At 37.1% G+C, this 14110-nt stretch overlaps 1 protein-coding gene across 6 annotated transcripts in view; it reads left to right on the plus strand.

The window, feature by feature from the left end:
* The window catches only part of dach1 (dachshund family transcription factor 1), a 399470-nt gene that overhangs the window by 351340 nt on the left and 34020 nt on the right, over positions 1-14110 (plus strand). For all 6 annotated transcript variants that reach the window (XM_008106857.3, XM_062975577.1, XM_062975581.1 and 3 more), the window contains 3 exons: positions 7853-8000; positions 10703-10846; positions 11339-11407. In XM_008106857.3, coding sequence (XP_008105064.2) covers positions 7853-8000; positions 10703-10846; positions 11339-11407 — 361 coding nt within the window. The remainder of the gene's footprint in view (positions 1-7852; positions 8001-10702; positions 10847-11338; positions 11408-14110) is intronic.

Consider the following 14110-nt stretch of genomic DNA (forward strand, 5'->3'; position numbering starts at 1 on the left):
TTTAAACCAAGTATAGCATAGATTATCACTAAAAGTATAATTAAACTATCAATAGCACTAAAACAATTTGAAATCAGCATAAAAATGTTTTAAAACAATAAACTAAATTAGTATCATGGTCTCCCCAATCTGTAGTCCAAAATGATATGCCATATTTACTCAAATCTTGTGATGACTTTTTTGGGGCTAAATTACATAGCCAAAGGTGATGTGTGCACTAGTTTTGATAGTGTGCTAGAATCATGCACGTAAACCTGCCTATGCCCATTCATCAGGCCAAGACTGGTGAACTCAACAGCCTCAGTCTGACGGAGGGCCACAACGTCCCAACTAACCTCATTCACAAGGCCTTCAAATCCTCCCTCTCAGTTTTGAGGGCTTTGTGAATGAGGCCTTTACTGGGATGCTGCAATTTGTCCGTCGGGCTGAGGCTGGCGAGTTCACCAACCTCAGCCTGATGTAGGGGCACAGCTTCCATTGCCTGTTGGCTATTCCAAGGCAGGCAAGAGAACACCCAACAAGGCAAGGAAAAAAACCATGCATTATATTAAACAACAAATCTTTTTTTTTTTTTTTTTTTGCAATGCACAACTTCAAAGTTGAGGTGTGCATTACAATCGATGGCACATTATACTCAAGTAAATACAGTAAAATGGACTGAGCTAAAATTAATTCCTTGTTTTGCCATGCCCAGTTAGAAACATTTTTGATTTCTTTCTGAGGGGACAAACTAAAGCCAAATCATTTGTCAGGGATAGGAGTCCCAGGAATCATGTTCTCATTATTGCTGTTTTGCACCAAAATTCCTTTTAAGAGTGCCATGTGCTGGGGAACTGTTATTTTGGCAGGGGCTTCTGGGAAACAATAATTTAGTCCCAGTTCTGGGTATGATCCTGTCAATGCATAGCCTTAATCCTAGTGCATTATTATCACAGGATATGAAAAAGATGGTAAGAGATAGTGTTTTCTTTAGACTCTCTTTAGAAACTGCTGTATATTTTACACAGTTTTAAACCTTACACCTTTCTTACATTATTTTATACTTCATAGACAGCTTAAAATGCATTTACAATTAGTGTTTGTAAATGTATTTAAAAACAATCAATTCACAAATAAAAAAAACTTGGAATGCTGTTTTTGAAATTCACAATTGTACATCCTGAGCTTTTAGATGTTGTAACCAAAGCTTTTTTTTTTTTTGATAAATAACAAAAATCAGTTGAACCAGAAATAAAAGATACACCTACAGTTAGTTTGAAGATATAATTTTAAATACAGGTATAATATTTGATTTATGAATAAAATGGATGCTACTGATGCTACAGTTTAGAAGGAGTCCGCAAAATGAAGTCATGTTTAAAAACAAAACAGTGATTACTTTTGCACTTGGGAATTTCCTGTACTGCAAAAAGATATGAATATTGCAAAATAATTTGCAAGCATTAGATCAAACAAAAGCTGCAATTTAGCACCAACAGTATTCACCACCTTTTTTATCTGCCTTCTGCAAACATTTATGAGAATGACATTGTCTTCACCGGAATGCTAATGAGAATGGAAAGTTACAAGTAGTTGGGGAGAGCTATCTTGCTGTTTGTATTCATGATGGTGGGTGTATAAAATACCTGTGTTTGAATCTTGCAATTAAAGAATCAGAATACCAAGTGATTTTGGAGTTACTGATACCTTTAAGCAGGAAATTAACTGAGAGTTCAAAATACTCACTGCTTTGACTATAAAGAGGTAATCCAAAGTAGAAAATAGGTAACCCACAATCTACACCAGCGGTCCTCAAACATTTTCAGTGGAGGGCCAGTTCATGGTCCCTCAGACTGTTGTGGGGCCGGACTATGATGAAATAGTCCAAAATTAGGATTGTTGTGTGCCTTCAAGTCGTTGCAGACTTAGATCAAGTCTAAAGTTTAGGACAGGGGCCAGGTAAAGACCTTGGAGGACCGCATCCGGCCCATGGGCCTTAGTTTGGGGACCCCTGATCTAGATGATCTCATAAGACCATAGGTAAGCAAAGAGAACTCCAAGGACCATCTAGATGGTCTCATAAGACTATAGGTAAGAAAAGGGACCCTCAAAGGCCATCTAGATGATCTCATAAAGCCATCAGAAGACCATCAATAAGGAAAGGGACCCTCAAAGACCCTCTAGATGGTTTCATAAGACCATAGGTAAGGAAAGGGACCCTCAAAGGCCATCTAGACAGTCTCATAGGACCATAGGTAAGGAAAGGGATCTCCAAAAAGCCATCTAGATGGACTCATAAGGCTGTAGCTAAGTGATCTACACTATTTCAAATCATGAATGAAAACACATTTTCCCCAGGGAAAGACGTAGTCTAGCCAAAAGTGTTTTTAATGAATTGTACACTGTCTTTAGTCAATAATCCCTGGGTAGCTTACCAAAAAATCTAAAGTATAATGTGATATATATATATATATATATATATATATATATATATATATTCATTCTAAACCAGCCATCAAGACTTCCTGGCCAATTTACAATAAATAATAGAAACAAACACAAACCGTAGCAAACAATGCTAAGAACAATGACAGTGCAGAGAAAATACTTCAAAGGTTTACCTAGAGAAATTCAATTGAAAGGGTCTTTTAATTAAGAATCTGAAGAATCTGAAAAAAGGCATTAGCAAATCTGGGAAACAAATTCCACAAAAGAGGGGTGACATGGAAAAAGGCTGTTCCTCTTACTGCCACATGTATCATTTCTCGTGCCAAGAGTTACAGTATGGGCAAGTGTAGAGACTGAGCAATTTTAAGTGTGAAAACAGAGGACTTAAAATAAACAAATAATATTATTAAAAGCACAACAATTTGAACAAAGCATCAAAGCAATCTGCACAGATAAAACAAATGTCAAAATAACCTAAGAATGCTCAACAGGGATACAACAGACTGGATTAAAGATCTTGGATAATTTTAAAAGGCCCTTTGCTGGGGTAAGACTGAGCTGACCTCAGATTAGGTGCCAGGCAAGTCTCTTTAGGGCAGTGGTGTCAAACTTGTTGACCCCCAGGTGTTTTGGACTTCAGCTCCCACAATTTTTGGCCATTAGACAACCTGGCTAGGGCTTCCAGGATTTGGAGTCTGAAACATCTGGATGTGGCCACAAGTTTGACACCTCTGCTTTAGAGGGAACAATCTGGTTAACTGTCACCAGTAAGAAGGCATTTTCCTTAAGTCCACCTGGTGCACCAAAAGGTGGATTAGTACGCCTTGGATGGGGAGGCACTTTACCTTCACTTTGATTCCCTACTCAAAATCTTTGAGTTAGTGGCAAGTTTAAAGTGTCTCTACACAAGCCAGTAATATTCAGGAGAATTACTCCGATTTGGGGGGGGGGGGGGGGCTGCATCAACATCCTGATCTATTCCATTGATCTCATTCCAAACTGCTGCAGTTTCATTTTAATAACTTAGCTAAGCAGATAGTCAAAAAGATTTTGGAACATCTGCAAGGCTGAAGAAAGAATTGTGTCACTAGTGCTGATCGGTCGCAAAACAATATAACAAGGCATCTAAATGGTAGACATGACATTGCTTCACTATTTATGCTGGGTATGCTTCTCTTTTCCATTTACGGTGATGAAGTATGCATAGCTAGAACACTTGCTCTTTCCAGCTTGCAGCGATTTGTTTTCAGGGCTACATTCATTTAGTACATCCTTCTTCCCCTCCATCTAAAAAAAATAGATTGCTACTTCTAAAGCAATTTTTGCCCAGTTATAACTTCATCGTTCCACAATGCATTTCTAACTGGAGGGGGGGGGGGGATGAAATCAGACTGAAATAAAGTGCTTGTGTCAAAAACACACAGGGTGAGTCTACCCTGGCCATTAAAGCTAAGGTCAGTCTGGAGCATTTATGTCCTGGACTAGCCAAGGAGCCATCTGGATGTACCTGGGCAAACTTGCTTCATTGTCGGACCAACACTGTATTCTCATTTTCTGTGTTGATGTTGCTACTCCTAGCTAATACAGAGCTTCTTCTGATTGCCTGTCCATTCCCCACCAGCAAGAAGGAGGGAAGTCCTTTTTGCTCGTCACACAGATGTTTCACTCTGATTTCATGGGCATGACCACAACAGCTGGGCTCCTGGACCAAGATTCATTGCGAGCTAGGAGTGGTGACAGCAACATGGGGATAAGCCTGCCCTTTCTTAGCACCGATCTGTACAATGAAAAGGTGATGGCATGGTGTCCATCTGGACAGTGAATCGGGCCAAAACAGATTGATCCAGCAATACAGACTGCCCTGAATGCCACGGGTTTCAGCAAGTTCCCCAACTGCTAAAACATGAAAACCCCCAATATCTACTAGCAATCGATTCGAGGTCAATCCCTTTTTTGTTGCCCACAGTCTGCAAATGGTAGAAACCTATTTTGCAGGTACAATAAAAAATGTTTGTACCATTTATGGATGTAAGAAACATTGTCATGTTTTCTATAGCTTTATGAACCATCTTCAACACATAGAAGGTCATGGCATGATTCAATAGAACAACATGTATTTCAAGACTGTATGACAGCAATTGAATATCAAATGGCAACTATAATTAAAATAACTATGATGAAATCACTCAACATTATTGCTTCCATGTGAAATCTGAAGGACTTGACTATGTTAGTCTGTTGCCTCAAACATACGTAGTTAGCATCTTGTGGCACCTTAAAGAAAAACAAGGGTTTTTTTTGGCGGAAGCATTGATGGACTCTAGCCCACTTCATCAAATGTGTGATGTATGATGAGATCACGCTTCCGATGAAGGAGGCTGGAGTCCACAAAAGCTTTGCCAAATAGAACTTTTTATTCTTTAAACTGCTACAAGACCCTTTGTTGTTTTTCCAAGAAAAAACTAGTTTGTCAAAATCAATACAATGCAGATTTGTCACAGCATGCATTACATACACACAACCTTTCTCCAGATTGGGATCAAATGTTGATTAAAAGTGTTTAAAGGGGAATGATTAACTTATATGACACAGCCTCATTACTTTAAAACAAAGCCAAGTATCTCCATTTAAATTATCACTGGCAAACTTTCACTATAAATGGCTTTTTCAATAATCCTGTACACAATTACAGTGTGTAAATTCTGTTGTAGTCAATTAGAGTTAAGCAGCATAACTGACCACAATGTTACAATCCTGGATTTCTACTGCATTTTAAATTGTTTGGCAGTTTTATAGATTTAATAACACAGGAGGATTTTGCTATAGCAATGGCCAAGTTGACATATCATTGTTTTGTGAAATCTATTACAGAGGATCCTACGAGAATTCACACAAATCCATTCAGCTCTACACTTAATATTATTTGTTGACGGCTCAAAGGCATATGAGGGTCTTAGCTATTTCATTATTTGCCTTTTCCTCACATGCTTCTACATGGAATGTAGGCTAATACCTATTCTTTCCAAGTACATCACATTAGGATTTTCATTGGCAGCAGTAACAATTTTGTATTGGCATCAATTTGGCTCCAAGTGCAAAATTTTGTCTGTGTTGGCTGCCCTGCTGATGTGCTTGATATAACTTCTAAAAATGAAAGTTCATTTTCCATAGGTTATAAGTAGTCCCCAGTGGGTTTCAGAGCCAAAAATGCTAATATTTTTCAGATATAATGAGCAGCAGTAGACTGTGCATTACCATTAGCAACATTAGAAGAAAGAGTTTCAAAAATATGTTAGGGGAATAGGGTGGAGAAGAAGACATGGTGCTGAAGCCCAATGAAAATGTAACATGCTCTTATCAGCTTCACACTTTTGCAAAGGTGCTTAACATAAAATTACACCCATCAGTGTTGCAGTTTAGCATTATTCTCCATGTTTATCCATGATTGTTTCATATTTAAAGAACAGCAAAATATTGTGTTTTGTCAGCCAAGGACAATAATAGTTTAATACTAATTTATTTTCCATTGCTACTGATAATACAACCAATCAACACGTTAAGTGGTGCCAACATTGGCATCTTGCTAAATAAATCTCTAGGCTTTGCACTGCGAGTACATCTTTCAAAGATAAGTCAACAAGAGCAATCAGAGCAGAAAATTAGAATTTGGTATGTTAGAATTAAAATACAGCTAAACTAAAGTTTTAATTGGGGTGATCTAAAAGGGCACTTGATGTAATGATCTCTTTCATTTGTTACTAATTGTTTGTTCCTGATGAAGAAGAAACATGTACATGAATGTTGCTGATTGAGTAAAGATGGCAGTTGCCATAGCAGCTCGTTTTTATTGTTCAACAAGAAGGGATAGTCAAAATGTAAAGGAGATTTGCCTGGGAGCTTGAACGTTTTCTTGACACTTTGCCACAAGGGATGTTTTGTTGTGGTTGCTATAACACAACATTGTTTGAAACTGTGATTTTAGAGTTTACCTGGAGAACTAGGGTTTCTTATTCAGTGACTGTGGCATTTAACCCAGAGTAATCTCAGTTTGTGCATTATTCCTATTCACTTATGGTGTGAGAAAGGGAGGCTACATACAAGTTGTCTATACATGATGCAAACATAGACAGTTCTAGCTGCACATATGAGCCTGATTTCTTTTCATAGTCCTAACTATGAAATCAATGGGATATGCTTATATGTTTACTTAGCATTCAGCAATTCAAAAATCAAAAACCATATTTTTCCTGCAATTTAGGAGAATATGCTCAATTTCAGTTTATCTTGAGGTCTAAAGAAGATGACTAAAAATGAAAGACTATGACCTTGGAGGAACTGGTTGCGGCGACGGCCAACAGGAAGCTCTGTCGTGGGCTGGTCCATGAGGTCACGAAGAGTCGGAAGCAACTGAATGAATGAACAACAACAACATAGACACTATTAGATAAATGGCTTTGCTTTTAATTATATAAAGAACAAGCACTAAACAGAAAGACCATGACTTTATACAGCACGAGAAGAAACCATATATTTATGAAAAATATATTCATGAAACAAGCTTATGTTTTGCAAAATTTGGAAGACAAATGTTGTTTCTTGTTGAGTAACATTGTTTTGCAAGGGAGCTTGTGGCTTGTTTTTAGACTTCTGCCAAATAATAGCATTTTATCAATAATGAGCACACTAGAGTTAGAGTATTACTTGCTTTTGTTGTGGCTTGCCTCTAGTTTGTGCTCATTTGGTGATCGGTCTATAACTACAGTAAAATTGCCCTTGTATAAACAGGAAATATAGTATAATATGCTGTTTCCCTATGTAATTTTAACTCTACCAACCGAGGTCAGTTAGCCTGGGAATGAATGAGGGCACTGAATGAATGCCCAGCTCTACCCAGTAAGTTCATCTACATACTGGAGCACTAGTCAGTATAAAGAACTGTCATATGTTATTTCTTTGTTCACTTTGGTTACCAAAGCCTCTCTGCAAGCAAACAAGATCAGATTACGGTCGTCATTATCTACATTAGAAAGCAATACAATGATCTTTCCTGTTGAGGATACATCTTTTTCTTCCTCCACCTAATTCCTTTGCCATTTTAAAATGAAAGGTTTTTTTGTGTCTAGAGTTCTTTTCAAGAACTAGATTTTTCAGACTGTGAGTTGGGTTCGGATAGCTTGTTGAACTAACAATTCATTATAAACAATTAAAAATCCAACATATTTCAGTGATAACTAAGTGCAGTTAATGTTAACTGGATTAGAGTTTCATTTGGTCAGTTACATCGCCTTAAAAGTTGTCTATAAATTGTTTTATGGATATTGATGTCTGTAACCTAGTTACAACTTACTTTTAGGAGTTTAAAAGTTAACATACATTGATTTGATCATTTCACAAGATTATGCTGTTAATCTTTCTCTTCAAACAGGGCCTGTTGAAGGTCGCCATAGACAATGCTCGAGCTCAAGAAAAGCAGGTCCAGCTGGAAAAGACAGAACTCAAAATGGAACTGTTCAGGGAACGAGAACTGAGGGAAACACTTGAAAAACAGTTGGCCGTGGAACAGAAGAACAGAGGTAATGATAATAAAGTAATTGACCTCTGTGCAGTTGCTGCTTGAATGTTGGGAACATATTCCATGCAGCATCTCATTCATATCAAATTATTTGAGCAGTTTGCTGTACAGTATAATCCTCTCCTTGTCTGCTCAAAAATAAGTATTCAGGGGTAAGTGGATATAGGATTGTAGCCTTCATTTCTTTTCCTAAGAACAATTAGCTGAAATACAATGTAGTTTGACAATGTAAACCTCTTAGTTTTTCTAAAGGTTTTAAGTACAAAGTTATATTATTTTTGTGTTGTTCCACAGTCAGTTTTGAATCTAGTTGAAAGGAGAATTACAGTATTCTTATTCTCCACACTTGTTAAATCACTGTGCCAAAGTCCCAAGGAATCCTCAAAATTTCAAATGTTGTACAGTGAAAATAGATATTTTGATTATGAGATGTAGTACACAGGTTTTTAAATAAATCTTAGCTTTTTCAAAATTTTATTTTTGTATTTTAGAGTTTTATACCTGATAAGTAGAGAAATAGTGCCAGTTTGTAAGCATAACTTCACAAATAGGGCTATGTAATGTGCAAAATGCTAAGGATGGACAGATTGGGGAAAAACTAGATTATCCAGATGTTTACTGAACATCTGGAAATTAATCATTTTGCCCATGTTAATTATAGATTTCTTAGACCTTTTTCATGTCTGAATATATCAGGAGGCATTCATAGGGACCAGAGGCCTTCCTACAGACTGGCAAGCCAAATCAGGATCTTTCTATGTCTTCCATATGTGTGCTACCAAATGGTTTGAGGCAGGAAGAAATAGCACAGCTAGAGCAGCATACATTGTCAGCTGGTAAATTTTCCTGGGCATTGGCTTTTGCACTTGGATAGCAAAGTACAAACAAAATGTTTCATGCCAGTCTGAACAGAAAGGACATTTTACGGATATTAGGGAATAAATATTGCATGTATTCTTAGCTTATTTAAGAGCAAAGCTCATTTGGTATTAAATTAATATTAATCCTGCATATTAATTATCATCATTATAAAATAAAATTATAAAATAATGGTGATGAAAAACAAACAAGAATGCCCAATTTAAAAGAAAGATGGTGTTTTGACATTCTAGTATCATTAATAATGATCAGTGAAACTTACTAACAGGTAAATATGTTTAGGACTGATGTGTCAGGATTATAGGTGAAAAAGTGAGCTAATGAACTAGTTGTAAAACTTTGTATGCTCGGAATAGCAAGGAGCCTTATATGGAGGCATGTGTGTACTATAGTTCTTCTGAGTTATGCTACATGACATGTTTACTTCCCTCATTTCCTTTGATTTCCATTTCCATCCTCTAATTAGAGACTGCTTTGACTGTAGAGGCTGGTATGATTGTAGTAAAAGTAATGTCGTCTTTCTTAACCGGGCAGGTGCATAGCAAAGCATTACTTACCTTAGCTCTGCAATCCACAATCTTCCCTGCAAAAGATAAGGTGCCACACGCACATAATTCAGAGGTCTGCCTGTTCTTTCTTTCTATTCATTAAAGTTGTTTACAGTGTGGTTGTAATAAAAGCATAAAGCTGCTCAAGAGCCATCTAACTCACAACTAAGATAGAAGAAGAAATCAGCTCTTTAGTGACATGAGAACTCTTGCAAGCCCAATAGAAATTGCATTTTTTTTTGTTTTGTACACATCCTCTTAAAATTGGTTTTCCACCTTGAAGACCTCTGCATCTGTACAACTATGAGAAACACCCATTTTATAAATTATATCCCATTTCTGTACAATCATACATCTGTCTGATGTTTGACTTGACAATGAGCATTGTCCTGCTGTAGATGTCAGTATGATGTACACTCTCCCTCTACCCGCTATAAGGAGGGCAGTAAAGGGCAAGGAAGGTAGCAAATGATGTGTGCCAAAGAAAAGGAGAATGAAAGTGGAAACTGGAAAGTTAATAGGATTGGGCACCTCGGAAGAAATACAAACATGTTACAGCTTGAGAGGAATTTCTGAAAGATTGCACAGGTTTGTTTACCCTAATAGTATATGCAGATCCAGAATGGAAAACCATTCTATAAGCTGTCTCTTACCTAAGTTTAAGCTCCTGATAGGAATAGTACTTTCCAACCTCCACTTTGTTGGGTGAAAATAATCAAAAAGTCACAACGACTGTTCATTTCAAATATTGCTAATATGTTGAGAGTGAGTATATTTAGAGAACAAAATGACAAACACATATAAGGGATATGTTAAATTATAAATATGCAACATGGTAAATGACAAATAATTTTTTCAAATGGGAATGTTCACATACAATGATACTATTCAGACTTCTGAAATTAATACACAGTCTTCCAAAATACACATATCGTTTCTGAAATATTCTTTGTTGAGATTGCTTTAAAGACCCAGACCTAGATCCTGAAGAATTACACTTATAGCAGTATGCATAAAAATAGCTTCAGCAAAAGATCATGAACTGTTTGTGATAAGCCAGGAGTAGACACACTTTCTTATAGACATTTTACTAGTATAGAAAATTCTACGACTGAGCCATGAAAATAAAGCTAGGTTTAGTTTAAATAAATATTGAGCACACATGCAATAGTTTACATAAATTATTTTTATAAACATTTTAAACGATCTAAAATGTACAGACTTTTAGAGCTGAGGAAATGAAGTTGAATTTGAATTTTTTTTGCCTTCACAACAGCAATAATTCAGAAAAGGTTAAAGAAGGAAAAGAAAGCCAAGAGGAAATTGCAAGAAGCACTTGAATTTGAGACAAAGCGGCGAGAACAAGCAGAACAGACACTGAAACAGGCAGCTTCCACAGATAATCTCAGGGTCCTAAATGGTAAGAAGTCAACCTTTTGCGTTTGTATGATTACTGTATGGTTCAAGTGGTGTGCAAAATAGAGAATCTGGTTGAAAAAAACCCCGCTTTGGCAGGTTTCTCCTATTGCGGTTGAGAAAAATGAGCACTTCTCCTGCTCTGTATTGTAACTTTCATATCTTCATTATTGAGAAAAATGTGCATTCTCCCACCCCTCTGGATTGTAACTTTGATATCTTTATTGTTGTAAGGGGAAATTATAAACAGTCAATTTTATTAACTTATTGGTTTTGAAATGCCCACACCCTGTTTTGAATCTTACTTAAACATCTATTTCTCATTAATCTTGGTTCTCCAAAAAATTACTGCGCTGGTACCTAGTCATTGTTCAACATTAAAAGCATGTCAAAGGTTGATTGTATTGTAATTCAGGACTGGAATAACAGGTTGTAAAAAAGGAGGCTCTAAGACTCAAATGAAATATGTGTCAGCCTTACCTTTCTGTGCTTCCAGACTCTCTGACCCCAGAGATAGAAGCTGACCGCAGTGGGGGCAGAACAGATGCTGAAAGGACAATACAAGGTAGGAATTTGCAAAAGGCTATAAATCTAGATCTTACTATATTAGTTTTTCCTCTGCTTTAGCCTGCTATTCAAGCATGCAGCCTACCATCTGGGCCACATCAAAACAAGTTCATACAAGGTCAAGTTCATCTGGCTTTTTTTCTTTGTAAGAGAGAATTCATTTTGTGTGGATAGATTTCCTTTAAATTAGCAGGTCATTTCTATTTAGATAATGCAATTAAAAAGGAATAATTAATTTGAGACAATGCAGAACTGCATCCAGTCTGGCTGAGGGGAATGTGTCTTTATAGTGGCTGCTGCCACATTCATAGGAAAAAAGAAGGGTTTTTTTTTCAATACAAACAAAATGTGGTTTAACTGGGTGGATAATTGATGACATAAACTTTACATCACAATAATTAGTAAATTACTTCTAATGATTTCAAAGGGTGTGTTTTCAAGAGGCAAACTAAAAAAAATCATATACTGTATTAAACTGTGTTCCTGTACCTAGATAAACATTCCTGAGTATCATTTAATTAATTGGTGCATATGCATAACGATGAATAAGGGCATATATATTTGCAAAATATATACATAACTCATTATGAATATTTGAGTAGATAGAAAGATAGTAGACAGAGAAAATATTAATAAATTGGATATTTTCCAAGGTTCTGTTCAGTTTATACTATCTGTGATAGCTGATATGCTAAATATGCTGACATGAATACTGAACAGTGAAAAATAACATTTATTTTCAATTTTAAATGAAGGTACATTCTTCAAAGACAAGCCTAAAATGATTAGCCGAAGTAATCTCTCAGAGATGCCTTTCGTTTGCATTTTAAAGTCAATCACTCTAAAAGTATCATTTGCTGTCTTTTTGTCTGTTATTGAATTTCGTTTACCAACTCCTCCAAGGTGTTGTGGTTGCCATTATCCTATAGGAAAATATTCAGAAAGATAATAAGCAGCACATTTATTAAACATACGTCAAAAATAGAAAGAGAACAGGAAGTTTATTTTCACACATCAGGAAACTCAGCACAGGGCATGCCATGAATTATTTTGTGAAGTGTGAACTCAATAGACCAGGAGTGGCAAGATAGCAGTGAGGGGATGAGTGATCACTGATTGGGCTATGTGCGCTTTACAAAAATCTGGTGAGCTTAATTTAGCTTAATTTAACCACCTGCCTATCTGCCAACTGTTGTCTTCTTCCTTTCATTTTACTGAAACCAGCCCAAAGAAACTTCAGATTTGTTGGAAAACTCAATGAATAAAAAGGATAGATTGGATTTTATAAGTTGTACTTGTTGTGCTCCCTTACTACAAGATAACAACTGGCCGCAACCAAAGGAGGAAGCGATGGCACCAATTCAGAGCAAGTTATCAGTTCTTTTACTCCAGTAAAAGCAGTGATATTTTCTCATTAATTCATTTGTACAAACATTGTTCTCTAAGACGTGGGTCCAGTTTGTGTTGCTAATATGAGTGGGCAGACATGTTTGAAAACCTGGACTCAGTCATTTATTCCCAAATTGGGTCTCCAGTTCTGAATTCTTTTCTCTCTCTCCGATGCTCCCACTCTGCAGTCTTCCTAACCCAATGCTAAGCATGTTTAGTCTGCCATAGAGCCATTGTAGTTAAGTGATAATACCATATTTACTCGAGTCTAATGCTCAATTTTTTGGCTAAAACACATTGCCAAAATTAGGGTGTGCATTAGTTTAGAGAGTAGTACAGTAACTTAAGTGCTCAGCCAATGGAAAAGGGGAAGTTGCTTCAGAAGTGCCATGAAGTTTGCAGACATGGAGCAGCCATGGGGAAAAGAAGGAAAAGACGGAGAGAAGAAAGCGACTTGATTTCAAAACATTTTCTGCCTCCCTGTCCCAAAGTTAGAGCTACTGAAGGGCTTCATCAGTGTGCCTGGGAAGTAAAGGAAAGACTTGGGAGGCGGGGAAGAAGCCCTGGGAGGGGAGGGAGAGGAGTGGCAGCAGCTGTTGCCAAGCCGAGCTTCACAAAGTGATTTTTTCCAATTCCTTCACCTGAAATATAACCGATTCCAATATTTGATGGTATCCCTTTCAAATATTGATTAGCACTGACTCTGCTTTGCTTCCACAGTCAGACAGGATTTTCCTTGTCACACTATAATTCATCCACTTTAGAACCTCCTGTAGAATTCTGGGGATTGTAGTTGAGTGAGTCCCAGGACTTCTCCGGTTGAGAATGGTAAAATCCCCTTCCTAAACTACAAGCCTCATAATTCTGCAAGAGGAAGCCACAGGATTGAAACTAGGTGCAGACTATACATCTTATTTTTAGTATAATTACCTTTTGGAGTATATAGTCCCCATAATTAGTTTCAGTAAGTCAGAGAGGTTTTTCATGGGGTTTGCTTATGGCTCACCTTTGCAGCTCTAAGTAGATTTGGGGACTAAACTCTAGAATCTCAGCATAGTCCTCCTGAGATGCATCTACACTGCAGAATTAATGCAGTTTGACACCACTTTTATGACCTCATCAGACAAGGGTGAAATTGGCAGCATGAGCCAGCTCCCATTACACAACACACTGCAATTTCATAGAATCATAGAATAGTAGAGTTGGAAGAGACCTCATGGGCCATCCAGTCCAACCCCCTGCCAAGAAGCAGGAAATTGCATTCAAAGCACCCCTGACAGATGGCCATCCAGCCTCTGCTTAAAAGCCTCCA

The sequence above is a fragment of the Anolis carolinensis genome, chromosome 3 (genome assembly GCF_035594765.1).
Source record: "Anolis carolinensis isolate JA03-04 chromosome 3, rAnoCar3.1.pri, whole genome shotgun sequence".
NCBI classification, from domain to species: Eukaryota; Metazoa; Chordata; class Lepidosauria; order Squamata; family Dactyloidae; genus Anolis; species Anolis carolinensis.